Raw genomic sequence first — 19,115 nt, 5'->3', positions numbered from 1 at the left:
GTGTCAGCCTGACCCACTGGGGTTTTATATATAAAGACCACTGTATTATGCAAGACCTTGGTATGTTGTTGATTAACAGGAGCGTCAGGGATGGCCTTCATCCAGCAGTGGATTATGGCTGACACTGATGGTAGGTCCAAATTATACCATTTATCCAGGACAGCCTCACTAAGTCTCAAGGCCCTTTTCAGGAGAGTCCTGCTGTACATTGGGATGTTTGGCCAATGCCAGGTCTAGTATTGTTTATTTGCAATGTTAAATTAGTAATTTTTGTCATGAAGAAAAAAAACTCAACACGTGGGTTAATAACACAAAAAAATAAATACATAAGAGGTGACGATTCGGGAAATTGCTCTTCTTTATAGCACGTAAAATTCACATTGAGTGTAATGATTTATTAAGAAAAGGGGCATTACCTAAACGTCTATTTTTATATTCGTGGCACAACATTATGAACGAATGTGGTTAATTGTGTTTGTGCACCAGTGGCAACGCAGCATCACCAAAATAATGTTTTCCTTTTTGTCATTAATCGCGTTTGCAGTGCAATTGCATGTCTAAACCACCTACAGGGTAGTCCAGACGTTTAGTGACCCCCAATGAATTGACCCCAACATTTATTTTTAAATGTTATATCGCTAATATTACATTATACATTAATTGGTACACAAACATTACAGCTTAGATATTAAAATTGTGGTCACAAGACATCTGGAGCACCCTGTACAACCAAATAATCTGCAATGGTCGCTCAACAGTATCCAATAATCCATAAGCAGTACCACACGACTCACACACAACAAAAACGAAGGAGGCATCATCGCAGCAATGCACCACTCCGCCAAGTCCTGACGCATTCGTCTGGCTGAATCACCCCTCGTTGTAAAAAAAAATAAGTCTTGTTGTTGCTCTACAATCTACATCCACATGAGCCATAGCAAAGCCACGCGAGAATTACGCAACCCAGAACTCCACGTGGTGCTTCACGTGCAGTGTTGCTTAGCAATGCCGGTTTACCCCGATGGTCCACACTCCGTAGAAGCGGAGGGGACAATATAAATTATTACATTTACTGGCGGTTGAAATGTTATACATTTTATAATTGTCCATTATTTTGTTACCGTGCTCACGAATGGAAAATTTAGTGTGATTGTGGCCGTAACAACCCAGGCTGTGTACCAGGAGTCAACGAAGTTAAAACCGCAGGAGTCAACGAAGTAGCAACAACAACAATCACTCAGGTGCACTGCGGAGGAGGAATAGCAAGACGACACCAGACATTGTTGTTGACATCTAAACATTTTCATACGCAAGAAGATAACTGTTCTTGTTTAGCGATTATTTTGCAGCGATACATTTCCACACGATAAGCAACTTTGTTGAGCTATCATTTGTGGCCAGGTCGCGTCTGAAAAAGAAGCTAATATCTCAATGGTCTTTACCTGGTAAGAAAACAAACTTTCGTTTTATTTGTATTTTTTAAGGTTATTTGTTTACATTTCCTATACTTTACACTCCTATCGTGTTTTTGCATTGTTTATTGTTGTAACGTTCTAACCTGCCCCGACTGGGCATCTGTCAAAAAGAGCTTTAGAGCTCATCGGATTCCTGCAGTATAAATAAACATTCTTATTCTGAGCTTCATGAGACTCAGTTTCAGAAGGCTCCTGGCACGTTTTCGCAGTAGGGGGGCAATGATTGCTGCTTTGTGTAATTTGCAGGTAATTATCGAGTAAGGTAATTATAGAATCATCGAACTATTGGCCCAACGTTCCATATTTGCTGAGTGTAATCCATTTAACGTAATCCCAATTATAAGTCTCAAGCTAAATTTACATCCTTGAAAATTTTAGAACTTTTTTGTGTGGATATAGTTTTTAGACTCGTAATACGTTCGCAACATGCGTACATAATATTATTTTATTTATATTATTATTTATATTATTCATTACTATTTATTTTACCTACGTGACTTTACCGAAAAAACCTAAGAGTATGTGTACACTCACTCATATTAATCACAATACATATTGTGATTGAAGTACTGCATTAAGTACAATTTAACGATTATAACAAATTTAGATTTAAAGCTTTCGTGACTGCAGGGATTCATATTATTGGTTCTTTCGGTAAAGGCACGTAAAAAGGAAATAATAAAATAATACAAATAAACAATAAAACGTCGTCAGAATTGTATTGTTTTATTTTTATTATTTGATTATCTCAAATTAATCAAAATTTAAATCACATAATTTTGTACACGATGTTGTTTTTTTCTTTAATTCAAAAATATTAGAATTCCGCATTATATCGTGTATAAAATATGTTAGTGTTTTTTTTTAACGAGCAATTAGAATTAACGGGAAGTTTAGCAATAAAACCGTCGGGGGCGCTCGCGTCAACGACCTCTGCGTTGTGACACCACGCGCATTCTTGACGTCATGACGTTACGACGTCTTCGCTTTGGACGAGCTCGAATGGAATATGACGTAATAGCGCATAAGCAAAGACATGACGACTAGCTAGTGTAAGAGAGCCCCCCCCCCGTCATTGCCCATGACGTCATCACGCAAGTCATCAACCAAACTCGGTGTGACGCCATCAACGCAGTAAAAATGCCAACGTCGGGGCATTTTTGACATGTGATTAGAATTTTGATTTAAAGCTTTCGTGACTGCAGGGATTCATATTCTTGGTTCTTTCGGTAAAGTCACGTAGAAGGGAAAAAAAAGAGATTATTATTTAATTATAATTATATTATTTTATTATTTCCCTTGTACGTGGAAGGGAAATAATAAAATAAGAAAACATTTTTATTATAATATTATTACTTTATTATTTCCCTTCTCTTTGACTTTACCGAAAGAACCATGCATATGTGATTGGAACTTAATGTTTCCTTGACCCACATTAGGAATGTGTATCCATTTTCAAGGTTATTTAATTTAACCCGGTGAGAACTCAAGGGCCCAAGATCCAGAAGTCTCATTTGCATGAGTGCCCTGCGCGAAAACGCCACGCACACCTGTAACGCAAGATGACGTCACAACGTAATGACGTCACGGGAAGTTTACGTTCAAAATAATTACTCTTTGATTCTTTCGGTAAAAATAAATCGCGACGTTTCGATCGCAACACAGGCGGTCGACCTCAGGCGGAAAAATATAATCCAGCAGTGAAACTGCTGAACCAGCGAGAGAGCAGTTACAACAAGGTTATATATATATATTCTTGGTTCTTTCGGTAAAGTCACGTAGAAGGGAAATAATAAAACAATAATAAAAATATTAAATAATACAATTCTCACGACGTTTCGACTGCAACACAATCAATCATCAGGTGTGAAATCCACAGCAAGAAAATTTTCTTTTTTCAAATTTGATGGTGATTGCTTGTGTTGCAGTCGAAACGTCGTGAGAATTGTATTATTTATATTTTTATTATTTTATTATTTCCCTTCTACGTTATTTTATTATTTCCCTTCTACGTGACTTTACCGAAAGAACCAATAATACAATATTATATTTCTCCACGTAAACAAAAGTAGTAAAAGGCTCGATGGCTTTTTAGAAAGTGAATAGTTTCAGCAGCAGTGATCCAGCACGTGCAAGACTGCACCGATTTCCACGCACGGTGTCTCATGAGCAGAGTTCAGGCTTCCTTCCACCAACGCCGGTGAACTCGCCACATGTTGCATAAATGACGTCACGCAACTGGGGGGGTCAGATATTGTGACGTCACATCAAAATGCGCAACTTTAAATAAATATCGACAACACGTTCTACTGAATTAAATAGACTTTTTCAATGTTATCTCTTACAACATCAGAGTGCAGAGCCACATTAAATACGCACTACAATGACAATAGTTTAAAGCGATTTGAAGCATATTTTTAAAAAATTGGGAGAGGGGGCAGAGCTTTGTGACGTCATATTTGAGTGGGGTCTGACTTTTTGTGACGCCGTGTGACGAAGGGGGTGGGGGTCAAAAATCGTCCAAAATCGCGTGACGGCCCCTAATTACAATGTAAATAAGCAGACCGATATAAATTCGCATTTTCTGTCGATCTATCGGACCCATCAGATCGACAGTTCACTCGAATGTATTCAAGCAAACGTGACTGCTGATGAGATACTGAATGTCGAAACCAGTCCAGAAGTTTTGCTTTGTCTTGAATCAATGCTGCTGTGTCACGTCTCATTACGTCATCACGTACGGTCTTACGCCGACGCCATGACGTCATCCCCTCCTCTCACCCGAGACTTTCGACGTGAGAAGTTGCGCGATGACGTCACCCAGCGACGTTGATGCGTGGGCGGAATCAAGCCCTCTGACGTCATCACGCGCGGTCGTAACTCGGCGCGATGACGTCATCCGGCGGTGGTGGCGGCTACGATCCCCGCGAGGCGAGGCGAGCGTAGCTCCCCCCTGCACGCTCCAGCGCCATGGGCGACAGAAGAACCCTGAGCAGGTAAAGAGGCCATTTCACTCGATGTCTTTCCGATTTCCGTCGCTTTTAGTTGTTGTTTTTGACGGATTCTGCCGAGCGAAATGTGCGAATCCGTCGTGCCTCGCCGCGGGTTTTAAGTGTTTGTCGGGACGGAGCGGGACTGGGTGAAGGCGATCACCTGTATTGTTTGTGATTGCTGCGCAAGTAACTAACAACAGAAAGTCAACATATTCGCCCGTAACATCACCGACGTAAAAGGAAGAAAAAAAAACGGGCGACGTTTCGGGTAATGGGCCCTTCCATAGAGATAGAGAAGCGAATTGGAGTAGATTTCGTAGCGCGGATAAGCTTGCCGAGCCCTGATTGGTTGAAGGAGACGCAGTTGACCATTGGGATCGCTGCGTTGGCCCGGTGCCTGCGCCGTCGACCAATGGCGTGCCGAGCAACGGCGCCCCCGCGCGCATTCGCTCTGCGATTTACAAAGGCGGTCGTGCCATGGCGGTCGTGCGAGTGCCAATGATTTCAATGTTCTTCCCCTGAACCAATGTTTCCCACGGGGAACTTGAAGCTTCCTCACGGTTGTCCGGGTTCTCATTACCTCATTGATTCTGACTCTTACCCGGGTCCGTGGTTTCTCTCTCTCACGGGATCTCGATGATTCAGACGGTCTAACTCAGGACCGGTTTACTGTCTCTCACGTGGGTCCCAATGTTCCAGGCTGTATCGTCCACGGATGGTGTATTGATCACGGGTTCTCGATGATTAGCACTGCCACATCCGGGACCAGGGTCTCTCTCGCACACGGGGTTATTGGGGTCTCTTTGTGGTTATTAGAGGTCTCTCGATAAGTTCATGCTGTCTCAAACCAGGATCGGATTCTCTCATGGGGTCGTTCTTTTTCAGAAGCGACCTGGCCACAAGTGATAGCTCAACGAAGTGGCTTATCATGTGGGCATTTATAGTAGCCAAATACTCTAAACGCATGTTTCTAAATGTTGAGGGAAAACCCGAAGGACCCGGAGAAAAATCCACGCGACCACGGGGAGGAGACACAAATTCCAAATTTCCAGCAGGCGTCAGGGTCGGGGTCGAACCCACGACCTCCTGTATACCATGCTAGGTAGTTAACATCTCGCCACCGTGGCGCACAGAAAGTGGGGGGGGGGGGAGGTCCACTAGTGCTTTGCAATTGCCCGCCTGTGATGACGGGACGAGAGAGAGGGGAGAAACTGATAGGAAAGCCGAGAGAGAAAGAACGAGAGGAGAGGTGAGTGGAGAAGCTGTGAGAATGAGATGAGAGGGGTAGTGAAAGAAGAATCCGAGACGGGAAGAGTGAAGACGGAGGAGATTGTATTGGTGAGAGGTGAAGATAGTGGGTAGATATTGAGAAAGAAAGAGTGTGATGAGAGGGCAGAGGTGAGGATAGAGGTGAGGAGGATACGCGCGAGAGGAAAGGAGAAGTTAGCAGTGAGGGAAGAGCCGAAGATGGAAAATAGAGTGAGGGGAGAGGGTAGAGGCTGAGAGGGTAAAATTGTGGGGAGAGGTTATGAAAGGAAGAGATATACTCTTAGGTTTTTTTCGGTAAAGTCACGTAGGTAAAAAAAATAATAATAGAAATAAAATAATAAATCACGACGTTTCGGAGGCAACACAAGTCTCCATCATCAGGTGGGACCGTCACAGCTACATTTCCTGTATCAAGGAAAAATCCAAGAGACAAGCTCTTAAATACAAGTTATGGGGGGGGAGGGACTTATCTGAATGTGGTAGCCAGGGAATGGAACGGTGGGGGGGGAATGTGGTGTACCGGGTGAAGAGATAGTCAGGTGTCGGTAGGGTAGAGATGAGGGGGGAGGCTGAAAGAGAAAGAGTAAGGGGATAGGGTAGAGGTGAGGATAGAGGCTGAGAGGGGGCAGGGGTAGTGAGAGGAGAGTATCAGTGAAGGAGAGGGGAGGAGAGGGTAGAGCTTCCGCAAACAAATTTGGTCATGGGGATAGTTTGACCATACTTCACACTGGTCAGTGCGGGTCGGTAAAAGGTGGGTGCCCAGGAGGGATTCGGGTATTTAAACAAACATTTTTTATACCAGGTAAGGTTTTTTTCAGAAGCTACTTGGCCACAAATGATAGCCCAATGAAGTTAATTATCATGTCGAAACGTATAGCAGCCAAATACTCTAAACACATGTTTCTCAATGTGGAGGGGAAAACGGGAGGACCTGGAGAAAAATGCACGCGACCACGAGGAGAACATACAAACTCTAAATATACGGGCATCAGGGCCGGGATAGAACCCACGACCTCCTGTATACTAGTTGAGGTAGTTAACATCTCGCTCCAGCGGCACCCCATATCACTCGCAACTGATGCTAGCTGTCGCCAGGAATCTGGTTGTGGAGTTCATAGTGCAGTGCACTAACTACTGTACCACCATAGCACATTGGTGAGAGGCTTTGGAGTGAAAAAAAATATACAAAAAACCAATAAAGGATGGTTAGTATGAAGAAGGCTGATGGTAGAAAGAAGCAGAATGATGTAAGAAGCTATGGAGTGATGTAAAAGAGTGAGGGGAGAGTTTGTGAATAAGAGGATACTTGGAGAAGTGGTTTTAGTAAAGTTGAGGAATAGTGAATACATGTTAATGCACATCCCTGGTTCATTTTATTGTTTAACGGTGTACACCTGACACCTTCACACCTGCCTGCAAATATTTATTACCTACCTGCATGAGTTCCTGGCAGTGGCCAGGCTTTTGAAGGGAAGACGGCATGAACACAATAGAATGGGTGATTCATGCCCTGAGAGGTATCATTACTTTCCCCAGCAATTATATAAGCAAATAGAGACGTGGTGCTGCCATATATGAAGTTAGTAGTGTCTACCTCATTCTGAATACCAACCACCCAGCTTCTCACATATGTCTCAGTGTCTGTTAACATTTCAGTTCGTTTCATGATAGTCCATAAAGCTTAACCACATATGCAACTGGTTTTTAATCGCATACACAACAAGTTTGTTGAACTTGCCGAACTACAATTTAAGCCTATACTGACTTGTACAGGGCCTTGCGGTCCAATCTTCAAGTTATGTCTCTTCATACCCTCTACATTTTCGGGTCAATCTAGAATTGAAGCTTTTGTGACTGAACCAATGAGTATAGTAATTTTTGGGTCATTAAATAAACTGCTTATTTTCTCTTCCTCATTGCTTGTGTCTCAGCATGGCTGTGTGTGAGCCCAAAAACATTTCCGCGGGGTACTGAGAATGTACTTGTAGGGGGCACGCAGTGCTTCAATTGTGTGGGGTTTTTTTTTTTGTGCGGGCATCCTCAAGTTCGAAAACGCTCACTACGCCACTTTTGCTGTGGTGAGTGTTCTTCCCTAAATTGTCGGCGTAAAAAAACCCAGTTAATGTAAGCGAAGCATCGGGCAGGAAATATGGGAGTGAAACCCTGCCGCATACCGTTAGTTTTACAATGGGGTCCTTATGTCTGCAGCACAGGTCATAAGGTCACATACCAATGCGGTCCAACAATGGTCAAATGTATTATAGGATGCTGTGCTTCAAGCAGCAGTTCCTGCCTTAATTTTTCTCTGAACGGCAAACTGGTAAATGAGCCAGGCACCGATTTAAGTTAATTGAAAAAAATAACTTCTCATGCTGACAATGTCATTCATCCAAGTACTGCAACAAGTTGGTTTTGGTGGAAAGCCAAAGCTCAATACGGTTTCCTTAGTCTCACTGTGTGTTTAGGAGGAAGCGATTGTTATGTTGTTTTGGTATAGGTAAGTCTAATAATGTTGACATTTGAGCTATTTAGCTTGTATACACAGTCGTGAGGTGGTGTAGTGGTTAGTACATCAATCTATGAACCTGGCGATCTCAATTCTGTTCCCATTCATGCCGACCATCATTGGCCGGAGATATCTGAACTGGCCCTGGCCCACCCCTTCGCCAATCCACTGCTGGAAGAGGTCTTCCCCACACTATGGGAGTTATTTGACCAGACTTTTCCATTCTGGTCAGCGCTGTGTGGTAAAGGCAGGGAGCATAGCTTTAGGAGTTTATCACAATACCAACAATAGATTTCGCTCCATTACCTTCTGCTGACAAAATATCCCCGTAACCCTATTAAAACCTGCTTTGTGTGAGGACAGTAATCCAAGCACTATCCAGGCACAGACACATGCTTAGCTTCCGAGGTTTGGTGTATATTGGTTATTTTGGTGATAGGATGTTTTCGTTGCGCCTGCCCGCAATACGTTCACGTTGCTCTTTCATTGTTTTAGACCAAAACGAGCGGCGAAACCTCAACACCAAGACGACGGCTTCTGGGACTGCAGCGTGTGCACGTACCGCAACAAGGCGGAGGCGTTCAAGTGCAGCATGTGTGACGTGCGCAAGGGGACCTCCACGCGGTAAGGGTGGACTCACGCCCATCCAGGGCTTCTCTCTGAATATTTTCCGGGTCAAAGGTGGACGAGTAGGCACGTAACCAGTAGCTAAAGCTATAACGGGATGTTTATTCGATGTGGTGTACCGGGTGACTGAAATTTTCTGGGTCGCGAACGTGGACACACCTGGCTGTAATTAAGCCCTGCTGCCACATACCTCTCCACTCTCATCCCGGTCCATTCCCCACAGTGTCTCATTCAGTTTATGCTTGATAGGAGTGCTGCTCTTTCTTGGATGCTGCCGCTGTAGTCTGGAACTCCTTTCCCGATGTCATCTGTGCTGCCGACGACTCGTCCCTGTTAAATTCCAGGTGTCGAGATTTTACTTTTGTCTTCTTTGAACTGGTTGTTGCTTTGCCTTAGATTATCTTTAGCTACACCTTACTGTAAACATATATTGCCTATCCCTCCCTTTTTTAGTTCTCTGTAAAGCACTTATCTCTTTTTTGTACAGTGTCTTGAGTAGTAATTTCATTTGGACGCTGTACACATTAAAATTACAACTTAGTCTGCCAACACTCTCGGCCCACCTCCACTCATCGGGAAGTCGCTCATTCTCTACTAATGCTTTCATTATCTGAATTATCTCCCTCTGGCTGTCCACCCTGCTATAAGACCTTTCCCTTGTTCAGGTTTAAAGCTTCGTGCTTCTATGCCTATAATTATTGACACTGTTGTTCTGTGTTGTTTCCACCATCACAGTACTGTAGTTTTCAGTCCATATCCTAACATTTCTTCACCCTCTCCTTCACACCCCAAAAAACCTCTACACTTTCCCTGAACCCCATGGAGTGTACGCCCTCCATCTTGTACAGTGGGGTTGTTCAACTGGCGGCTCACGGCCTGCAAAGGCAGTTGCTGTCTCGTCGAGCCATCACGAGATACACACTTGTGAGATAAGAGAGACATACAAGAGCTATAGATGAGAGAGCTGAAACGTGCGATGAATATTGGTGAGCCAAGGGATAAACAATAGCAGCGATGTATGAGAAAGCTGTGGGCAAGGGATGCAGGTTAGTGAGCTGAACGTGAGATAAACTAGAGAGAGAGATGAGAGACCTGGAGATGAGGTATAGATTAGTGGTTACACATGGCATATAATGTCACATGGCCTACATGCGTATGCTAATACAGTAAAACCTTGGATTGCGAGCATAATTCGTTCGGAAACGTGTTTGTAATCCAAAGCACTCACACATCAAAGCACTCGTATATCAGTTGTGATCACATGACGCTCGGCAGACAAAGCGTATACACGTACTACTCGTATTGCAAGACCTCGCTCGTTTATCAAATTAATATCTATTTAAAAAATTTGCTCGTCTTGCAAAACACTCGCAGACCAAGTTACTCGCAATCTTAAGTTTTACTGTATTATAATGTGGCCTGCCTGAGACTAGTTGGGAAACCCTGGTGTGCAATAACTTGAGAGTCGGTCATGTTTAGATGCTTGATAAATCAGATTTGTGTTGTCGTTAGTATCTAGCACAACAGATGGACAAACTGAAGGACATGACTTCTACACCTACAGTAGATCACCATCCATACATAGGCTGCCAAATATAGGTGCTCATTGTATAGTGACTTGATCAGTCTCTCTTTTATGGCACTGAATAACAACTTGATTTGAAGCTTCCATAAACTAAAGGAACCCATACTCTTTGGTTTTTTCGGTAAAGTCACCTGATGATGGACGCTTGTGTTGCGCCCAAAACGTCGTGAGTTATTTTATTTTATACCTACGTGACTTTACCGAAAAAACCAAGGAGTATGAATACCAACTGGCAAATAATACATTCCAATTGTTCATTTAGTGTGGCAATCTATTCGATGGCACCAGGAGTTTTTGAATGCATGGCGCTCACACTTCCTGTATAAGAGTAGAATGAACAGTGGTCAGGTATGTGATGAACAGATTTCACGTCACTACATTCACAATAAGGTGACTCATTTTCCATTTTTGAAGAAGATAGCCGCACCTGCCATGTGTTGTTCAAACACGATCAGGGGCAGTCCACAACACCAGATAACTTGTTTTGTTATCTGCCGTCGCGTGCGGCAGTGGTGGTAAAAAGTCGCCAGGTGTTATATCACTGGTCACCGTCCGTCATCGTCATCATTGTTTCCTGGTTATATGGCTCCTGGCACAGACCTGGATATGCGTGGGTGGACAGTTTGGCACTGAGCTCTGTGTCAGTTCACTGGAGCAAGGAAACATCTGAATGCTCCCCCCTCCTGTGGGGTGTTAAAACATAACACAAAACCACGTGGATATGGTTGGTAATGGCAAACATCCAGAGGCATTTTGTGTACCGAACATGTCATGAATGTTGTAGTGTGGAGGGCAATAGGTATGTGGTTTTCTTGTTTAGAGCTTCTGACGTGGCTCTCAATCCGATGAGTTTGTGTCTCTGTCATTGGCCGACATGGCCTTTTAAACCCTCCGTGGTTGATAAAGTGGAGTACCACTTTGCGAGAGGTTAACAGTGGTAGTCAATGGATTAGCGTACCCCTACATAGGAATGCTGCATTTCCACAAATGGTTAAGGTCTGTAAACAAGAGACGAGCACTACCCTAACCTCAATTGAGCAGGAAGTCACTGACTTGTGTGACCATAATGTTGTTATATTAATTTTGTTATTTATTTTTCACGCAAGATTAAAGCGGCATATCACAAGCTGACAGTGCTTTCAGTAAGCCGAAGCAAACCATTCTTTGTGGCACTGAGTGAAAATGAGCCACTTCTAGTTGCACGTGCCATGGGGATGAAACGTTTGGAGTGAGAGTGTCTGAAAAAAATTGACATTAATAATTCACGGTGGTAAATTCATCACAGAGGGAAAGCGTGTTTAGACACTGCTCCAGATGGCCCCGACTGGTTCTCCCCTCCATCCTTTTCTGAATCAAAAGGGCCGCCGTGGTATTGTTGGCAGTGACAACAGGCTGTGAGGCCCGATTATCCGTGCCTGTCCACCGCTTATATAATCGCAGCCTGAGCAGCGGCGATGAGGTTTGCATCGATAAGTCTATTAGCGGTAAGCTTCGAGCAACAAGGCATCGCCGGCATCGAGTGAAAAACGCCAAGACTCCGGCTGCCTTGGAGAAAAGCGAGGGGAGGTTTGCTCGTGTTTAATTTAACGTGGCACGTTAAGGCCCTCCAGAGGCTCGTGGCTAAGATAAATAAATACAAGCCCTGGGTTGTCGGGGTTGGCTGTAAATTTCGGCTGGTGCATTGGGGGTAGGGTGAGAACGGGAGGAAAGGGCTTTGCCAGACACATGTCTGCATGCCACACTGCTATAAAAAGGACCGTGCATGTCTGGTTTGTGTGGGTGTGTGCTCTGGGGCAGGGTTTTTGCAACTAGAAAGCACTGTTACGTTGTTTTTGCCTGGCGGTCTTTGGCCTTGGTCCATACAAAGGAAAGTTGCCGCCAGAAGAAAACGTGCGCTGCATTAAGTTTTTTCTGGTCATGCTCCATGCATTTAGTTGTGTTTTTAGACGTCGACTGTCGGGTGCAGTGCACTCGAACGCACAGTAACAGTTGAAGGTCCATTTCATTGGAGCTGGCCAATAATGCACGTGTCATGACCGTTGTCAAATAAGCATTGTTTACCGAGTGGTTAGGGCTGTCATGTAAAGCACACCAGAGTTGTCATTGTAAAAGCCGCTTTGTTACATTATAATTTAATCATCACTTTCATTTTCAGCCTTTTTGTCAATTCAATGCTGGATGAAGGCTTCCCCCATGGGTGTTGTTTGACCATACTTCACCACAGTGGTCAGTGTAGGCTGGTAAAGAGGGTTTCCCAAGACCGGTTTAATAATTCACTTGCGTAGCGATCGAGCTCGGTTCATCGAGTTCATAGCGCAGTGCCTGAACCGCTGCGCCACTTGCGTTTTCATACGCCTGGCCAAATACATCCACAGGGCGATGCAGACAACAGATGAATTCATGCAAGACCAAGCTGTGGCAATGGCACTTGCTAGCCCGGTGGTTAACCATGGGGCGACTATTTATGGAACGTGGCGTGCTTGTGGTCTGGCATTTGTGGCCACGCATCGCTTTCACCCCCCCCCCCCCCGTGATTTGCCTGTGCGCTTTGCAAGTGGAATTTAATGATGGAAAGCTTGCACGTGGAAGGAACAATTTACACCCGACATACAAATGCAAGTCTTTTTTTTTGGTGGGGGGTGGGGGGGGTGTAAATCTATCCGATGAGCATCTGCCAAAGGATGCAGGCTGGTGAGCATCTGATCAGCATGCTTAACCAGCTCAGGAAAAAGTGTGCCAAGTAGATGAGATCTGTGTTGTGCCAATTATAATGTGCCCAGCTCGGAGCTCATGCTGCCCCTGTGCCAGCAGGTGAAGCAGTCTTCTGACTCCTAGGCACAGGGTGTCCTTCCATTAAATTATAATTTCCAAACACCATTTTATAAATAGACCGTGGAATGATGTGGGTAGCGGGAGGCTGGCCAGAACATGCAGTACTCTGCCACATGACAATGTTTTGTTAAGTTGACCTGTTTTATTACAGAATCGTCATAGTCTGCAATCTGTCTAATTCTGCACGTGAAAACGCAATTCTCTGTCCAAGGCTGGATGAATGCCTCACCATGCTGTCACTGCCGATCACGGTTCTGTGATGCCACAATCGGTCCTATCCCGCACATGAAGCGATTTCATCACTCCATAGCACATAGAGTATATACATGTAAATGCACACTTGTAATCATCAATATCACCAGCCATGGTTTATCCACTGCAGGTTGAAGGCTTTCCCATGCCGATGCCACTCATCAGAGGCGTCCCATGCCACACCTGTCTCATCCACTGACTATCATCCTTTCTAGCGAAGTGTCCTACCCAAGCCAACTCAACAATGTTATGTTTCGGTCTCCTTGGATTAACTTTTGTTCCCTAATCCATGTGCTCCTGTGCATTCCACAGAGAGGGAGGAAGAGGTTTACTGCAGCACAGTGGCGCAAAAATACGTCATAATTGCATGGCTTTGGCTGCTTGGATTTTCTTTGTCCGTGCGCTTCTATTCTGTACCTCGTCTCTAATCACATCCACCGTGCCTCGTATCTCATTAAATCGCATCCTCCCATTTCTTCATCCGCCTCCCCTACTCCTTCTGCCCTGCACCAGTGACTTCTCCTTAGTCTTTATCATTGCATATTCTTTATTTCTTCTTCAAAACAAATGTACAAACCATCTATGTCTTGCTTCCCTGACCTGGAAATTATTATTAACTTATTTTAAGGTTCTAACTTCTGCACTCTGCCTCCTGTCCATCAGAGATATTCCCAACATCCGTTTTGGGTTTAGTAAAACACGGATTTAAAAACGTTAAAGTGATGTTTCTAAAAGCAGAAAAAAACTGACCTTTTTCTGCACGCCGAACCCTCCCCACCACCCCCACTGTCCCCCACCTCCGACCTGTCGCTGACCAGCAAGCCGCGTTACTCGCAGCTGGTGGCACAGCAGGTGGTGCAGCAGTACTCGCCGGTGCAGCCGCCCCCCAAGAAGGAGAAGAAGGATCGGGCTGGCAGCGAGCGCGACAAGACCGACAAGGAGAAGGACTCGCTCTCTTCCGTGCCAGGAAAGAAGAGCAGCGGCCGCAAGGCTCGGTAAGGGAGACAGGGCCATAGCGGTGGGGGGAGGTGGAGAAGGTCGCCTTTCCCTGAACATAGATCCAAATAGGCGTTAGAAAGGGCCAAGGGGGCCGCGGATAGGGACTCATCTGAAATTTTTTCCTGGGGCTCCAAAATAATTTCAGTGGCCCTGATACAAGGATGGCAGGGATGTGAATATGATGTGGGATGAAAAAATAATAGATCACGGCGTTTGGATCGCAACACAAGCGACCGTCATCAGGTGAGACAATCCCAGCAGGGAAACTGCTGAAACAGCTGAAACAGACTTTACCGAAAGAACCAAAGAGTATGGATTCCTGCAGTCACGAAAGCTTCAATTCCAGAATAATGTGGGATCACAATTTGTTGTCTTATTTTAGTGAAACTTGTTAAGGTACACACTATCATCCGGTGGGATATTGTTCAACACCGTTGATGTCTATCACGAGTCTACAAAACCGTACACTCAGTGGCACAGCTATCAAATGTGGAGGTGGTACAACCGAAGCAGGGCCCACGAGCCGGAGAGGCACAGGCAGAAGAGGGGAGGAAATTTTGACGGTGGGGGGGGGGTCCCATGTGATTCCTTGTGTCAGGGCCCATGCTGACCACGCTGCACCCCTGCATACACTATTCGATGACGATGAGCATGGCGCTGCTTTCCTGTAGCCTGGCACTTTGGATGCAAGGGTCGGTAGATAAACCCGCTGGTTGAAAGTACAGAAAACGTGTGGACATTTGAGTGCTATTCCCTTGTGTGAGTTGTGGGTTATCTCCGGGTACTTCTTAAAATTGAATTCGCCAAACGTCTCAATGGAGTATTTCAGACTGTCAAACATTAATAGATAAATAGGTTAATATTTTTTTAATGTACGCTTTTCAAAATCAAATTAATGCTGACACGGAGATTTATTGTTTATCTGGGCATTGACAATTTCATGCATGTATGCTAGTGGAGATATATATTAATGTAAAAAGGTCCCCTTGGTACACCTTTTGAAAATGTTGATGTTGAACAATCTCCCAAGTAGAATACTCCCGGAGGAATTGACTTGGATGCTTAAATGCCAGGATACTGTAATCATCACTGATGTGTCCTGGAAGGGCTTTCAAAGTCTTGCGGCACGATTTGGACGACTAATTCAATGGCGACACAGCCAATTGCTCTCTTACCAATTTAAATTCCGGACTTCAGAACGGAGTGTTCTTGTGAACAAGTTTTTTACAACTTAGTCGTGCTGCACCGTTCAGAAATAATTATCAACGGCTACGCTGAGAATTCCAAAGAATGTTTTGCATTGAGCTGCAGCATTATCTCAAAATGAAAATCTTTGCTACAATGAGTGATCAATGTTTACATGTAATCCACCTGTGCGGGTGTTTTATAGTGCTTCAATCATATCACCAAATTGTTTATCTGCAACTATATAATTGTCATCAAACAGAAATATGGCCAGCAATTGTAGGACAGTAACAATTTAACCCCCTCCAACAATTAGTTCAATTAATTGTCAAGATTGTGGAATCTGGAGTGGTATGCATTAAAATAGTTAGTGGTGAATTAAATTAACATCACCATCAGCCATGATCAATTTACCACGAGATTAAGGCCTCCCAAAGTCATCACCATCTTTCACGTCCTGTGATCTAACAACAGTCCAGCTAGCACCTACATGAGTATATTAATCTAATTGATTCTCACACGCACATATGAATACATATATAGCGAGTATAATTATCAATTTTAATCGGCTATCATAACTTTCGTTTACAGCTGGCCCCATTGGCTGCCAGTAATTTCTGGAAAAGTACAAAGAGGGACCATTTCATCACAGCCGTTTGCACCGAAACAGTCACAAAGTCACAAACCTAACCGTGTGGTGGCTTGCCCTGCACTCGCTCCTGGCAGGCCGCGGCTGAAGAACGTGGACCGCAAGAGCGCCCAGCATCTCGCCGTCACTGTGGGCAACCTCACCGTCATCATCACCGACTTCAAAGAGAAGCCGCGGTCCGTCTCCACCTCATCGTCATCATCACCGCCAGCATCAGCCGTGTCCGTGTCATCGTCTTCCTCATCTTCATCCTCGTCTTCTTCCTCCTCCTCAACAACATCCTCGGCAGCGGTAAACCCGCCGGCACCACCAGGGGGCGGCTGCGTGGATGATTCGACGATGTCGACAGTGGCAGCACATGCAGGCTCGGGCTCAGAAGCGCCGGGAGAGAAGGGGCAGTCATCGCGAGCATCATCCCCCAAAGGTGACTCTGTGTCACTTAACAGCGAGACGGAGTGACCGTGGAGGGGTGAGCGAGGCTGTCTGTCTCGGTGGGAAGGGTGAAAGGTGCAGGGGAATTTTAAGGGATGAGCAGGCAAGGCAAGTCGGTCATCGTGTACATTGTGTAATAATTTTAGTTGAAGTGTTTTTTATATTTTTCGCATTGCGCCATCCGCCCAGGAGAATCTGGTTTCCTCCCCCCCCCCCCTCTTTGCTCTCAACGCAGTATGGTGGCTCTCACGATGGCAATTAAAGCGCCTGTTGTGAAGGAGCGGTGTTGTCGCGAGTTTGAAGACAGTTGAAGCGGTTGCTGTAGGCTTATGCTTAAATTCACAACTTAAGTATTCCCCCTGCATTGTGCAGCATTAACCCACTTTCTGGACCTTTATGGAAAAAATAATGAAACTTCAGGCAGCGTGACGATACACTCAGGTTGACTTGCATAAATCGTACCCCAACCGTAAAATTGCCTACAAAAGCTTTTTTTTTTACTTCCCAAACTTGACGCAACTAACAGAAATGCCTCTTATCTTCATCTCCTGTGTGGTGATATTGAGAGCACGTTGGGAGTATGTTGTTCGGCAACAGTATTACAGGACGCAAGGGTACAGGAAATTCAGTTCCATCTGGCAGTACCACCGTGTGGCTTCAAAACAAACGAATGCAAACCGTTAACACTTTAAAACACATTTCATTCTAATTCACAGACTGTGAATGTCCCATGGTGGTGTACAGGTACGTAATGCTGTACTTGGATTCCCAAGGTTGAGTTGTGACGTAGGTTTGATCGTTTTTTTTACGTGAAACCTCTCGACGTGACGGGGCCTTTCAGGGGCATCCCGACTGTACAAAGCAAAACTAGGCGCTGTATTTCGCCTGCTTGAATGCCGTGATATTCCCGCAGAGAACAAGGGGATTGTGACCGGTGGGTTTAAATGTCGTTCCGTCCTCACCTCAACCTCTTCGGTTTAGCCAACTGAAGTCTGAGGCAGGTGTACAGGCACTACGGTCACAAGTTAATAACTAATTTTTGTGTATATTTTATATTTTAATGAGTCGCTGCAAGGAGATTTTTTTAAAGGAGTTGTAAGGTGTGGCAGAAAAAAAAACCTTAATTATTTGCAGCATTTCACAATTCACTGAAGAGGCATGGCTGTTATTGTTGGTGTGGTGTTTTATAGTTTGAATTTAAAATGTTTCATGTTTCTTAAAAACTACTCGCAACACAACTTTAATGATTGAAATATGGTATGCTGAAGCCATATTCCTGGTCAGGAAATTTAAAAGCATTACATGTCACTTTTGGTATTTTATACATGGTTGAAGAAAAAAACCTCGTGACAAGTCAACAAGCAAAATGGGTGCACTCTACAGATTAAAAAAGAAAATACAGTTTGTTACAAGTATGCCTTTTTAATAGTAGAGTTGTGGAAACATTCTGTAAACCATTGTAAAGATTGTTTGTCATCATATAAGTGGTGCTTTGGCTCGCGGAAAATGCAGAGGTATATGTTGACGTAGTTGTTTGTTGATGCATTAATACTGTAGTTTAATGTTTGTGGGCCAATGTAAGCCGACCAAAATGTTATAATTTAGTGTAAAAGGCTGCAGTTAGTGGTTTTGAAAGTGGAAATGTATACTAATCGAATCGGATAGGTTTGTGTAGCATTAAGGATTTGTTCCAACTCTCAAACTCTGTGCTGCTCTTAAGTTAATGTACTACATATGCCCACACACCAAAAAAGAATAAACCTGTACATTTTGTACAACTGCATGTGTGGTCAGTGCTGCGGGTTTGCCCCGAGTGGTTAAGTGTGGTATGTCAATTATTTGCCACAAAACAAGTTTCGAAAGTACAAAAATGGGGTCTTGTTTCAAAGTGTGGAAGTAAAAATGCATGAGTTTTTTTGCACTTAAGGTACATAACATTGAATTATGCTTGCCATTTGAATTTCTGAAAAAAAATGTTGAGCTAATTTTCATAATCGGACCAAACATACGAGATGGCACAAACAAAACCGAGTCGACTCGATGGAACAAGACAAATAATCGAATCAGGAATCGGATCATGACCCTAAATCTAGTTAACTCAATTGTTGGGTTAGAGAAGTGAATGGTGACAGGCTGACTTGGTAAACAATGGTACAATGGTCCCAAATGGGTATGAACAAGCTTATCCACCTCAAGAAGCCTGGGAGATAGAAATGTTCTTTTACAACCGAAATCAATGGCCATTGTATCATGCTTATATTACTAAATTAACAAATTGGTCCCTTGTGAAAGCCTGCTGTACAAGTCACCA

The 19,115-nt window shown here is 44.2% G+C and overlaps 1 protein-coding gene across 3 annotated transcripts; it reads left to right on the top strand.

The window, feature by feature from the left end:
• Positions 1-1,007: 1,007 nt before the first annotated feature.
• LOC133351748 (YY1-associated factor 2-like) lies at positions 1,008-18,582 on the top strand. Of its 3 annotated transcripts, XM_061567223.1 has the most exons (5): positions 1,008-1,241; positions 1,402-1,445; positions 8,739-8,867; positions 14,358-14,534; positions 16,450-18,582. In XM_061567223.1, exons 3-5 carry the CDS (start codon positions 8,836-8,838, stop codon positions 16,829-16,831), a joined length of 591 nt encoding a protein of 196 aa, XP_061423207.1. In that variant the 5' UTR covers positions 1,008-1,241; positions 1,402-1,445; positions 8,739-8,835; the 3' UTR covers positions 16,832-18,582. The 3 variants fall into 3 exon arrangements, with proteins under 3 accessions (XP_061423207.1, XP_061423206.1, XP_061423205.1); XM_061567222.1 differs by having other exon boundaries at positions 1,008-1,445; XM_061567221.1 differs by lacking the exons at positions 1,008-1,241; positions 1,402-1,445 and adding an exon at positions 4,312-4,471.
• The last annotated feature ends 533 nt before the right edge of the window (positions 18,583-19,115 follow it).

This window comes from Lethenteron reissneri, chromosome 38 (genome assembly GCF_015708825.2).
Source record: "Lethenteron reissneri isolate LAM-NWPU_2019-01 chromosome 38, ASM1570882v1, whole genome shotgun sequence".
NCBI lineage: Eukaryota > Metazoa > Chordata > Hyperoartia > Petromyzontiformes > Petromyzontidae > Lethenteron > Lethenteron reissneri.
This window is presented reverse-complemented; position numbering and strand designations above follow the sequence as displayed.